Consider the following 13,679-nt stretch of genomic DNA (forward strand, 5'->3'; position numbering starts at 1 on the left):
CCAACTGAAGGATTCCAGCACAGGGTCTAATGTGGAGGCTGGACCTGGGGATGCCAGCTGAAGGATTCCAGCACAGGGTCTAATGTGGAGGCTGGACCTGGGGATGCCAGCTGAAGGATTCCCCCAGCTCAGGGTCTAATGTGAAGGATGGACCTGAGGGTGCCAGCTGAAGGATTACCGCAGCACAGGGTCCAATGTGAAGGCTGGGCCTTAGGATGCCAGCTGAAGGATTCCACCAGCGCAGGGTCTAACGTGAAGGCTGGACCTGAGGATGCCAGCTGAAAGATTCCAGCGCAGGGTCTAACGTGAAGGCTGGACCTGAGGATGTCAGCTAAAGGATTCTCCCAGCTCAGGGTCTAACGTGAAGGCTGGACCCGAGGATGCCAGCTGAAGGATTCCAGCACAGGGTCTAACGTGAAGGCTGGTCCTGAGGATGCCAGCTGAAGGATTCCAGTGCAGGATCTATAACGAGAAGGCTGGACCTGAGGATGTCAGCTAAAGGATACCAGCATAGGGTCTAACATGAAGGCTGGATCTGAGGATGCCAGCTGAGGGATTCCAGCGCAGGGTCTATAACGAGAAGACTGGACCTGAGGATGTCAGCTAAAGGATACCAGCACAGGGTCTAACATGAAGGCTGGACCTGAGGAAGCCAGCTGAGAGATTCCAGTGCAGGATCTATAACGAGAAGGCTGGACCTGAGGATGCCAGCTGAAGGATTCCAGCACAGGGTCTAATGTGGAGGCTGGACCTGGGGATGCCAGCTGAAGGATTCCCCCAGCTCAGGGTCTAATGTGAAGGATGGACCTGAGGATGCCAGCTGAAGGATTACCGCAGCGCAGGGTCCAATGTAAGGCTGGGCCTTAGGATGCCATCTGAAGGATTCCACCACCGCAGGGTCTAATGTGAAGGCTGGACCTAAGGATGCCAGCTGAAATATTCCAGCGCAGGGTCTAATGTGAAGGCTCGACCTGAGGATGTCAGCTAAAGGATTCCCCCAGCTCAGGGTCTAACGTGAAGGCTGGACCTGAGGATGCCAGCTTGAGGATGCTAGCTGAAGGATTCCAGCGCAGGGTCCAGTATGAAGGCTGGGCCTTAGGATGCAAGCTGAAGAATTCCACCAGCCCAGAGTATAACGTGAAGGCTGGAGCTGAGGATGCCAGCTGAAGGATTCCAGCGCAGGGTCTAACGTGAAGGCTGGACCTGAGGATGCCAGCTGAAGGATTCCAGCGCAGGGTCTAATGTGAAGGCTGGACCTGAGCATGTCAGCTGAAGGATTCCAGCGCAGGGTCTAATGTGAAGGCTGAACCTGAGGATGCCAGGTGAAGGATTTAAGCGCAGGGTCTAACGTGAAGGCTGGACCTGAGGATGCCAGCTGAAGGATTCCCCCAGCTCAGGGTCTAATGTGAAGGCTGGACCCGAGGATGCCAGCCGAAGGATTACCACAGCGCAGGGTCTAAAGTGAAGGCTGGACCTGAGGATGCCAGCTGAAGGATTCCAGGGCAGGGTCCAATGTGAAGGCTAGGCCTTATGAGGCCAGCTGAAGAATTCCACCAGCGCAGGGTCTAACGTGATGGCTGGACCTGAGGATGCCATCTGAAGGATTTCAGCGCAGGGTCTAATGTGAAGGTTGGACCTGAGGATGCCAGCTAAAGGATTCCAGCGCATGGTCTAATGTGAAGGCTCGACCTGAGCATGTCAGCTGAAGGATTCCAGCGCAGGGTCTAACGTGAAGGCTGGACCTGAGGATGCCAGCTGAAGGATTCCAGCACAGGGTCTAATGTGGAGGCTGGACCTGGGGATGCCAGCTGAAGGATTCCCCCAGCTCAGGGTCTAATGTGAAGGATGGACCTGAGGATGCCAGCTGAAGGATTACCACACTGCAGGGTCTAAGGTGAAGGCTGGACCTGCGGATGCCTGCTGAAGGATTACCGCAGCACAGGGTCCAATGTGAAGGCTGGACCTGAGGATGCCAGCTGAAGGATTCCAGTGCAGGGTCCAGTGTGAAGGCTGGGCCTTAGGATGCCAGCTGAAGAACTCCACCAGCCCAGGGTCTAACATGAAGACTGGACCTGAGGATCCCAGCTGAAGGATTCCAGCGCAGGGTCTAACGTGAAGGCTGGACCTGAGGATGCCATCTGAAGGATTCCAGCGCAGGGTCTAATGTGAAGGCTGGACCTGAGCATGTCAGCTGAAGGATTCCAGCACAGGGTCTAACGTGAAGGCTGAACCTGAGGATGCCAGGTGAAGGATTTCAGCGCAGGGAACTCTGGAGATTGTCCGATAGGCTTCTTCCCCCCCGGGCCTCTTTTGTTCTCCTCTTTATTACACTGCCCCCTTCTTCATCTCTCCTCATCTGCCACATTCCGTTGAGTGTTGGTATAAAGCTTCCAGTGGGGTGTGCCTCACGCTAAACAAATGGTCTGTCCGTTTTTTGTTATGTATGGACAAATGTGCTTTACAATTCACAATTTGAGCCCATTATCTTTCCAGATGCTGTCGCTAGAGAACCCCCAAAACCTAGTTGGAGGGGTTGTGCTTTCTTGCATTGTGTTATATGAGGTTTCCAGGTCACCTCTGAGGATGAGTGGGTTAGAGAGGGGAGCGTGGTTGTGGGAGCCCCGGCTGTAGGTACTTGTGCCCTTTGAACAGGCAGCACTGCACAGATCTTTGCATGCTTATTTTGTGGTAGTCTTGGATCACTCATGCCAACGAGGCATTCTCTTACTCCTGAGCCATAGCAGCAGTTTCTAAATGAGCTGAACTTAAAGGGCGTCCCTTGCTTATTTTGTAATGATGAGGCATTTGCCACTGTCCTTGAATGAGCAATACCGAAAACGCATGTTCTTGCTGAGTTCCCAGTGATTTCATTACTTGTTCATTTGGGGCTTTGTGGCCCTTGAATAGAGGTGGAAATCGTGTTGCCTGTCTTGTTACGGAGGTGTCAAGGTTGGAGGATGGCCTTCTGGGTACATGATGCTGTCTATTGTCGCCAGCCTAGGGGTTACATGCTTTCTGTGCTTGCGTGGACGCTCCAGTTAGTCCTGCCTCCATGAGGAGTCAGTATTGGCATGGTCTGCTAGTGAAGAGCAATGATTTAAGGGGATTCCAGGAGGTCAGGTGTCCTCCTCTGTAGGAAGCAGTCAAGGTACAGCTTTCCAAAGGGCAGTAGATGCAGCCCAAGGAAGCGTACGCTGCATCACGGTGCAGCTGATATACACTGGGGACCTGCTATACACTTGTCTAGTAGCGCTCTTTAGCTAGACCCAAACAAATGATGTAATGCGGCACAAAAGTGGATACCACAACCATGACCCTGTTTGAATGTGTAGTATATTCATACTCTACATTACTCATTGGAACAAAAATCTTTTCCAGAACCAGTCGCTAAACCGAAACTCTACTCAAGTTCATTAACGGCAGCTGTAGGACAGAACGTGACATTATCTTGTCTCTCCAGCAGTGGATCCCTTCCCATCAAGTACTCCTTGTTCAGAGGAGACATGTTCCTAGTCTCTGTGACCAGAGATGACAGGCTTCCTGCTACACGGACCGTCCTTCTAAATTCCTCCCATGACCTGGGGACATACAGATGCAAAGCTGAAAACAAGCTCCCCGGACATGAAAGATACAGCGAAAGTTTCAACATGACAATGGAGGGTATGTATTGACACTTCATGCTGCAGGATCATTTTAAGAAAAGACTTGCTTAAGTCATTCTACAGGTATAAAAGGCTAAGGCATAACATTAAGAATGTAAAAATGAAACAGAACTGCAAAAGGGTCATTAATTGATTGTTTGTGTCATCTCTTCTAATCTGTGGCACCCCACCAATTTACTTTTTTACAAAATCTGCATTGACTGTACTTCCTTATAACAATGATATATTTTAGGCAATACAAGTTTCAGCCTGATGTCAGTACATATTCCCAGAAGGTGACTGACCCAGAAGACTGCCTTGTATCTAAACTAGGAAAGTGATGGCGGGATGTTTTTGTTGTGGTACAACTTATTATGCCCAGCGACCTATTTTAATTGTTGTTTTAACGTGTCGCATTATTGTGAGACCTTGTCGGAGGAACCAAGTTATCCCTAACTCTGTGGATGAGAAAGATTGGTTTGCTCTCCCACAGAGTAACTGCGCCACAAAAGGATAATTTTCAAAGATTTGTATTTTTAGGTTTGAAAAGAAATGTGCCCTTTTTTGTTGGCACGTGTTTCGGCTTCACCCTGAGTCTTTTTCAAAATAATAGGGCATATGTTCTAATCACATATCTTGAAATTTATGAACATGATTCACAACATGTTTGTTTAAACATATATTCAAAAACATACAGTTGGACAGAGAATTGGGAGGGGGAGAGGGTTTGGATCAATTGGGGGAAGAAGAGAGAAGAGAAAAAAAGAAAATGTAGAAAGGGAACAAAGATACTGAAAGGAAAAAGGAGGGGGCAGGTTTTCTTAATCAAATCATAAGGTACAAGAAAGGCACAAGGAACACCAACTTTAAACAAGTCAGTTTTAAGGTACTGGTAGCAACTAACAAGAATCCACGTACACAAGGAGGAGAGGAAGGAGGAGGGGTTGTAGACGACGGAAATACAGACGCACTGGAAGACTATCAATGATTAACGAGTGCGAGCGCCCGGGGAGTAGCCAACAAAAAGAAATGAACAACCTTGTGATGAATCTATCAGGCAAAACTCTAACTCCAGATGAAATTACATTACTAAATAAGGGCCTATCCTTTGCGCCATCAACCAACTTTGACCTGACCAATACACAAAAAGATCTTTTAAAATTTGTGCGTAAGCTAAAATTAAAACAATTCTTTGCTACACAAATAGAATGCACATATGAACATCGTGAGATTCCCCAGAAGTCTCTTTTATCTATTGGGGACATTGAAAATATCCACTTGTTAAGAACTTTGGAAGACACAGATACATTTGAAATTCATACTACTCCGAAGGAATTACACCTTCCACCAATATGCCCTATGGAAGAAGAACTGAAACCTAAATCCAGATTCACACCACAATTTCCGCCGGAAAACTTAATTGGCACAGGAAGGGTCACATCACTGATGATGAGAAATCTGCCTTAGTAATTAAACCTCCTATCACACCAACAATGTACTTCCTTCCTAAGATGCATAAAATCTTTGTTAATATTCCAGAAGGGTGCCCAATTTTAAGCGGCATCGGGTGGGCCAAAGAGAAGATAGCAGAATATATTGACATCATACTGCGACCTCCAGTACCCAAGCTACAAGCATTTATCAAAGATACTACGGATACCATCAGGATCATAGAGAAAATGGTTTGAAAATTAACATATTTGTTGGCTACCTGGAATGTCCGGGCCTTGTACACAATCATTACACATGATACAGCATTGCGAACTATTGATTTCACATTCAAGGAGGACTCTGCTTCCCATTAGCACTACGTAGAGATGATTAAGGAGATGCTTACAGTGACTTTTGAGAAAAACATATTCATGTTTGACAACAGATTTTTCCGACAGAAAAAAGAGAGATTGCAATGGGCACAAAATATGCCCCTGCATTGGCATACCTATTCATGGGCATGTATGAGGAGCAACAAGTATGCAAAGACGAGGCTTACAAACACAAATTATATTATGGGCCAGATACATCGACGTTGTCCTAATAATCTGGAATGTCACAACAGAGAAATTGGACAGCTTTAGAATAAGGATGAACAACAATGAATACAGCATTAAATTTACAGGACGCACTAATGAGTCATCAATCCATTTTCTTGACCTAACTATATACATATCAAATGGGATATTAGCAACAAAAACTTTCCGCAAGGATACTGAAGTGAACTCTATATTGCATGCGAGCAGCTGCCATCACAGCCCAGTCAAATGGAATGTTCCAACAGAAGAATTTGTCAGGGCTAGATGCAATTGTCAGGACTCAGCAACAATTTCAACAGAATGTGGCCTGTTGGAAGAAAGATTTAAACAAAGGGGCTACTCACAAACATGTACACATGCAGCCAAGTGAAAAGCTCAGAATATGATGAGAGAGAAAATCCTAAAACCCAAAGAGCATAACGAGAAACATGAAGATGCTAAGGTGAATTTTATTACTACATATTGCACGGATAACTCGGATTTGAGAAAGATTCTTAGGAAAAATTGGCACCTCCTTACACTGGACCCACAATTAACTCAATACATTCAGGAACAACCAAGAATAATCTATAGAAAAGCAAAAACACTTAAAATGCATTTAAGTCCTTCATTACTCCCAGAACAACAACACCAAATAACAAGAACTTGGCTGGACCAAGAGGTCGCAGAATTCAGAAACTGTGGTACATGCACATTATGTCAATACGCTCATGCAAGTACAAAGACTTTTCAGGACGCAAGAGGAATCCGAATCGGGATCAATGACAATATCAACTGCAGATCAAAATACATTGTATATGCAATAATATGTACATGTGAACGCTTATATATTGGAAGCACCATACGCGAAGTCAGAATCCAAATTCGAGAACATCTCTCAACAATGGGAAGCCAAGATGCGTCACTACCACTGACGTTGCATTGGCAACAATCACATCAAATGGAAAGCAAACAGAATCTTAGATTTATAGGTTTGCAGAAAGTCAAATTGGGAAAAAGAGGAGGCAATTTGGAACATCTGTTACGTCAAGCTGAAGCAGGACTTATTTGCAAGTTTAGAATGATTGAACATGGTTTGAATAAGGACAATGAGATGGTCCATTTTTTATAACCATTTGAATGTAATTATTTGTTATTGTACATCCGTAACAGAAGGATAAGACCTTCATCCGCCTGCTCTAAGTGAAATGTACTTGCAGAATTATAGTCAATTGTCAGAAATCAGTATATAACACACAACACTAACTTAAGGAACACGTGGTTCAGTGGGAAGCTAGGTACTCCTTAGTTGAATGAAAAGCACAAGTCTAATTATGTGATAGGTAATATATTTCTTTCTACCAATCATGAATATTTTCATGAGTGGGTACCATGAGAATAGAATGTGAAATATATAACTAGGTTAATTACAAGATCTTATTTATGTATTTCCTAGAGATTACATGTATTTATGTATTTCCTAACGAGATTACATAATTACAGGTGGGCGACCATGCATCTTTTTATCTAACCTAGAATTCACTTAAGAGACTCATCATATAATGAATGACCACATGATTCGGACATGTAAATAGGCTTTATTTTCAACTGAACGCCATTTGGCGATTCAGGCTTTTATCTGATTGAGGGATCACTCGGGATGTTAACTACCACGTATGTTAATGAGTATACAAGGCTAACTATATACATGCAGATTTATGTAGCATGGTCTACTGAATAAGTACATTTTAAATAGGTTAACAATTTAGGATTTAATGTATTATGTAATGGTTGACAGAAGTATTACACCGTAAACAGTTAAGTAATAAAGTATGGAATACACTGTGTAATTGCGTTGATTATACAATGGGAAATGTCAAGCACAGACCAGCTTAGTGAATGCCATCTGTTTAAACATAATACAACTTTGATCACTGAAAGATGGTAGGTGTTTGAGGAACGGGAGAACAGAGAAAGGACTCCCGGGTAACCTAGGTAACGCAAGTATATACCCAGCTTGAATCCCTGCGTCAGCGTTTAGATCAAAGAGGCCGATGCGTGTAATTTGTACACACACCAGACCAAGGTAAGAAGACAGAGGGATATCCTTAAACCACGGATGGGCGGATTAGTATGGAGACACGCACAAGGCTACTAGACACATACGAATGCTGGTAGATAACACAGAGATAATGCTAATTAGGCCCAACCACCGTTCTACGAGCAATAGCGATGCAGAGTTAAACATTGATGTGCAAGCAGCCCGACTTTAAACAATATTTTGGGCAATGATACATATTTCTCCAAGTGCACAGGATGCCATTCCTAGTGTTACAGATAACACTGAATAAGTGCACCCAAATACAACAGTTCTGATATTTTACATGAGTGATATGATGGTTTAATGACGACTGAATCAATATATAATCAAAACATTTTCAGGAGAGATTGTAACCCAAGAATTTGCAGAGTTCTAAATTACAGAGTCCTCAACTGGATTATAGCCAGATGCTAACATTTGTACATACCAGGTAAGATCACATTTCTAAGACAAATATACACAGTTTATGCTTGTGCACATACCACATTAACTATGTGTTCTACACTAAAATGCATGTGTAAGAGAAATAGAGGCATTCTCATGTTGCGCACTCTAGGTTATGTCGTACTGAACAACTGCATGTTATTTATTTAAGCAAAAATCCTTTCACGATGAGCATTTTACAATTCAGAGATAACCTAATCATGTTAATATGAGAGGACACATTCTAAATGTATTGAGGAAGAACAAATAGACTTATTGTGAACTATTTTGAATCTAACAAACAAAATACTGAGATGTTGTTGAATCCAGAACAACCCTTATGTGCATTTCAATATTTTTCTTTGTTCCCGTTCTACTTTTTCTTTTTTTCTCTTCTTTCTTCTTCACACAAACCCTCTCCCCCTCCCAATTCTTTGCCCAACTGTATGTTTTTGAATATATGTTTTAAAAAATTGAATCATGTTCATAAATTTCAAGATATGTTATTAGAACATATGCCCTATTATTTTGGTAAAAAGGCTAAGGGTGAAGCCAACACATGTGTCAATAAAAAAGGGCACTTAAGTGATTTGTTCAAAACCTAACAATACAAATCTTTGAAAATTATCCTTTTGTGGCACAGTTACTCTGTTTGTGAGCAAACCAATCGTGTATCTAAACTGGGATAGCCAAAATGAAAGTGATCTAAACATTATTTTCTCTCATGGACACAGTCTAATGTGATAGACTGTCCGTTGTTTGTCAGTATGTCATATACGCTGCAAAGATTAACATTCCCAGGAATGGTCCTGACAGTAAAAGATATTGGGCCTCATTCCGACCATGGCATTAACCAAGGCGCATTTAGCGCCTTGGTTGACGCCGTTATCTTTCCGACTCCGCCATGGTGAATGGCGGAATTACCGCCCCATTCCAAGGTTGGCGGGGCGGTAATTCCCCATTCACCATGGGCCCTTCCCCATTCCCATTTTTGGCCCATAGGGCTCAATGGGAATGGGGAAGGCGCTAATTACGGCACCGTAAATTACGGTGCCGTAATTAGCTTCTAGGACCCTTTGCGGGTTGATTTTTTAACGCCTGCAAAAAGCAGGCGTTAAGTACCAACCCGCAAAGGGAACTCGGAATAGGGCGATAAGGGTTTAACGGCACCGGTCTCGTTACCGGTGACCGTTAACCCTTACCGCCCTACTCGGAATGACCCCCATTATCTTTATAGGGAAGCGTGTGCAGCACCCTTGCCTCTACCACTGTTGATTGGAGGATTACCAGATATGATAAATGTTGCTGATAACCAGGTCTTTCCTTGTGTCATCATTTTTGATCACTGTCTTTTTTGAATGCCTTGTCTGCAGGCTCTCAATCTCTCCTAACTACTCTCTCACTGGTGCTACTCTCTACCGGCCTCCCGGGCAAATCACCTCTTTTCTCTCTAAATGGGCTGACCTCTCCTCCTCCCACCTGGCCTCTACCACTCAACTCCTCCTCCTTGGTGAGTGACCTCAACATCCACCTCGATTCTCCCTGTCCCTCATCTTTGCTCTTTCGAAACCTCTGCAACTCCTTGTCCCTCTCTATCCTTCCCTCTGGCCCGACACACTCTACAGGACACACAGTGGAGGTCATGATCTCCCCTGGCCTCCCCCTCTATATCCCTCGGACCACTCCTCTCTCCTGGAGTGACCACTGCCTTCTCTGCTCCCATCTCTCACTCTCTTCCCCCCCCAAGCCAACCCCACCCCAACACTGCCACCAACTTTCTCAGACATCTGACCTATGAAGCGTGTGTCAGCTGAGGCTTTTGCTGCCACCTTCTCTCCCCCTCCCCCTCCTCTGGCTGACTCTCACCCCGACACAACTCTGTCCCTTCTCTACTCTTCTATCTCTAATACTTTTGACACTCTTGCACCTGTCATGAGGATCCGCTTGAAGTCCAAAGCCAAGTGCAACTCCTGGTATGACTCCGACCTAGCTACACTTAAACGTAAGTGTAGGGCGGCTGAGAGGAAATGGAGGACTTCTTGCTCATCCTCTGACAAACTGGCCTGTCGCCTGCTCCAAAGGCAATACCGACTCTCTGTCGGCACTAAGAAGAGAGCCCACATTCAAGCCTGTGTCTCTGTGGCATCTAACAACTCATCCAAACTCTTTAAAATGTGCAAGGAGCTTGCCAACCCTGCGGCAGTCTCCACCCCTCCCCTCTTCTTGCCTCCAAGGCTCTCTGCAATGCCCTTTCCTCACACTTTCTCTCAAAAACCTAGGACATCCTGTCCACCCTCTCCTCCCCTGCCCCTGCTATTCCCCCTCAGTATGTGCTTGCAGACCCCCTTTAACCAACCCCCACCGTCCTTCTCTTCCTTTCCGATTTTCTTCCCTGACAAGGTCGCTAGACAAGTCCGAAATATGAAAGCCTCGTCAAAACAGGTTCATCCCTGTTCCTCTAAAACCATCAAGGACCACATTGACACCCTTGCTCTGGCCCTTGCTGATTTTTGCAACCACTCCTTTGCCTCAGGATCCTTCCCCTCCCATCTGAAGCACTCCTTTGTGCATCCTCTTCTCAATAAACCCACAGCTGATACTTCCTGTCCGGCTAACTATCGCCCAATTTCCATTACCCCCTTTTTGGGCAGACTCCTGAAAAAGCTGGCCATCTCTCAGCTTAACCTTCATTCAGATTCTGTTGGCTGTCTCCATGACCACCAGTCTGGCTTCAGAGCAGCCAGAAGCATGGAAACTGTTCTCCTGAACATCCGTGAAGATCTGCTCTCCAACCTGGACTCTAACATTCCCTCTGTCCTCATCCTTCTTGAGCTCTTTTCTGCCTTCGATACTGTCAACCACACCATCCTGCTCAACCAGCTCCGTGATAACCTGGGTATCACTGATCAGGCTCTGGCCTAGCTGACCTCTTTTCTCTCTGATCGACCCTCCCAGGTCCAACTCGGGTCCTTCCTATCATCTATCTTCCTCTCTACCTGTGGGGATCCCCAGGGGTCTAACCTCTCACCCTGGCTTTTCAACTAATACCTGGCAACTCTTGCCCACTGCATTGCCATTTTCTGCTCAAATTTCCAGTGCTATGCCGATGACACTCAACCCATTTTCCGGCTGCCTTCAGCCACCTCCTCCCCTGTCTCATCTCTGACTGCCTAACAGCCATTCAAGATTGGTGTGCCGCCAATGATCTTTGTCTGAATGCCAGCAAGACTGAAATCCTCCTCATCGGCACACCATCTCCATCCTTTTCTCTCACTCTCTGGCCTGCCTCACTTGGACCACCTCCTACCCCTACCTGTGAGGCTAAGAACCTTGGGGTCATCTTTGACTCCACACTTTCCTTCTCCGCCCATATTTCTGAGGTCTCCAAAAAGTCAAACTTCCTACTGCACCTCTTCAGAGGTACTTTTCCTTTCCTCTCCTTCCCTCAGAAGCTCACTGTCTCTCAAGCTCTGGTTCTCTCTAGGTTGGACTATTGTAACAGCCTCGTTCTAAATCTAGCTGCCTCTACTCTCCGCCCTCTGCAACTTATCCAGAACAGGACTGCGAGAAATGTCCTTGGCCTCAAGCCCTGGGATCGTATCTCTCCAGCTCTGAAATCTCTCCATTGGCTCCCAGAGGATGCAAGGATTAAATTCAAAACCCTCTGCCTTGTCCACAAGGCTTTCTGGGGCCTGAGTCCAAAATATCTTCAGCTATCCCTTCGCAAATACCTCCCCTCTCGAGCTCTTTGCACCTCTAGCTCTAACTCCCTCCGGGTCAATCGTTTTTCAAAGAAACGAGCTGGGGGTAGTTCTTTATCTTCGGCTGGGGCCTCCCTCAAAAACAGCCTCCCCGCCAGTCTAAAACCTCAGGAGAACCATCTCCGGGTTCCAGAAGCACCTAAAGACCTTCCTCGTTGCTTCTGCCTTCTCTCCCCTTCTCCCCTGCTGACCCTCTCTCGCTTGGCACTGTGCACCTGGCCACCCCCTTTCCCCTGGGTCCAGGTACCTGCTCACCCTGCCGCCCACCTGCACTGCCTCCTGGCCACCCCTTGCACTGGATGGACTGTATCTGTACCCAAACAGCCCCGCACCCCATTTTCTTCTTTTCTGCACTTATCAGACTTACCCAGTCTGTCGCCATAAACACAGCACTTGCCACTTGCTGGCTGCACTATCACTGTTTATTGACCCCATTCTATTTTTTTATTTATTATTTATTTATCTACTCTCCGATGCTCTACACTTTCCACTCTCCCCCTTCCATGCACTTTTTCCCTTTTCCCCTCCCCATGCACTTGCGCGTTCTCAATGCCACTGGGCCTAGTAAGATCATTGTTGTTTTGTGTTCTCTCCTGTTTCCTTTCCCTTGCCTACTCACGCTCTGAAACACCTGTGTACGAAAGCGATATAAATAAAATATCATATCATATCATATTTGCAGTGCATGGCACCCTGTGTAACCGTAAGGATAGTGTATTGTGCTTTCATGGCACTCTCCTGTATTTCCTCAGAGTTAGCAAGATGAGTGTTCTTGCATCTAACCTTTTATTACTTTCATAACTCCATGGCACCGGTTTTAACTGACATTTCCATTATTTCAATATCAACAAGGCTAATTTCCTCAGAAACTCAATATGCAGTAGCCTGAGTTTTACAGACAGAAGGACATCTCACAGAGCTTCTGCAGTAGACTACATTCCATGTCCAGGCCCAAGGTTCAACTGGAGAGGGTCAAGAGGAAGGTTACCCACAGCATGGGCTTTATGCTTCAAAAGGGGTTTAGAGGGTTCCTTTATGGAAACAATCCGAGATCTATGCACCATATTCGGACCTAGGCAGGGGTTCATAATGTCCGAAATGTAAGCATTCAAAAAGTCTGCAAGAGGAGAGAGAGTGGTTTGTGTTTTTGAAAAAAGGAAATATACCATTATCATAAACTGTACTACAAAGCTAATATAAAGCTACTACAAAGCGGCCATCAGAGGAAGCGTCAATATATAGCATCTCAACCTGAAGAGAAGGGCCACTGATAACAAAAATCTGGTTGGATTAAAGCATTACTAGCAAAAGTGTCACCTAACACTTTTCAAATTAAACAAGGGTGTGGGAGCCCCTCTACTGAGAATGAACATGGGTCAAATACCCTGGTCTATGGAATTTCGTCCACTCAGGAGGGTCTACAAGCACGTTTTAGCTCACTGCACCCTTCACAGAGGAAAAATACCCATTTGCATATCAGTCTGGTCCCAGCCACAAGGGCAGTCAAGCACTAAAATGCCTGGCAATTCTCCTCTGAACAAGAGTACAATCAGCAACCCCAGACACGTGTTTCGGGCCTCATCAGTGAGGTGAAGCTGAGCCTCTCTAGACACAGTGAGCAAGGGGTCCACGTCTGGATTACTCACTGTTACTTAGGGTAAAACTCCAAGTTTTACAAATTAAACAAGGGTGAGGGAGCCCCTCAGAGGGGTGCAGAGGGGCTCACATACTCTTGTTTCATTTC

The 13,679-nt window shown here is 45.5% G+C and overlaps 1 protein-coding gene across 2 annotated transcripts in view; it reads left to right on the plus strand.

The window, feature by feature from the left end:
- The window catches only part of MILR1 (mast cell immunoglobulin like receptor 1), a 270,232-nt gene that overhangs the window by 186,641 nt on the left and 69,912 nt on the right, over positions 1 to 13,679 (plus strand). For both annotated transcript variants that reach the window (XM_069655003.1, XM_069655002.1), the window contains one exon: positions 3,379 to 3,660. In XM_069655003.1, the coding sequence (XP_069511104.1) occupies positions 3,379 to 3,660 (282 nt within the window). The remainder of the gene's footprint in view (positions 1 to 3,378; positions 3,661 to 13,679) is intronic.

The sequence above is a fragment of the Ambystoma mexicanum genome, chromosome 3q (assembly GCF_040938575.1).
Source record: "Ambystoma mexicanum isolate Mex_15411 chromosome 3q, UKY_AmexF1_1, whole genome shotgun sequence".
In the NCBI taxonomy this organism is placed as follows: Eukaryota; Metazoa; Chordata; class Amphibia; order Caudata; family Ambystomatidae; genus Ambystoma; species Ambystoma mexicanum.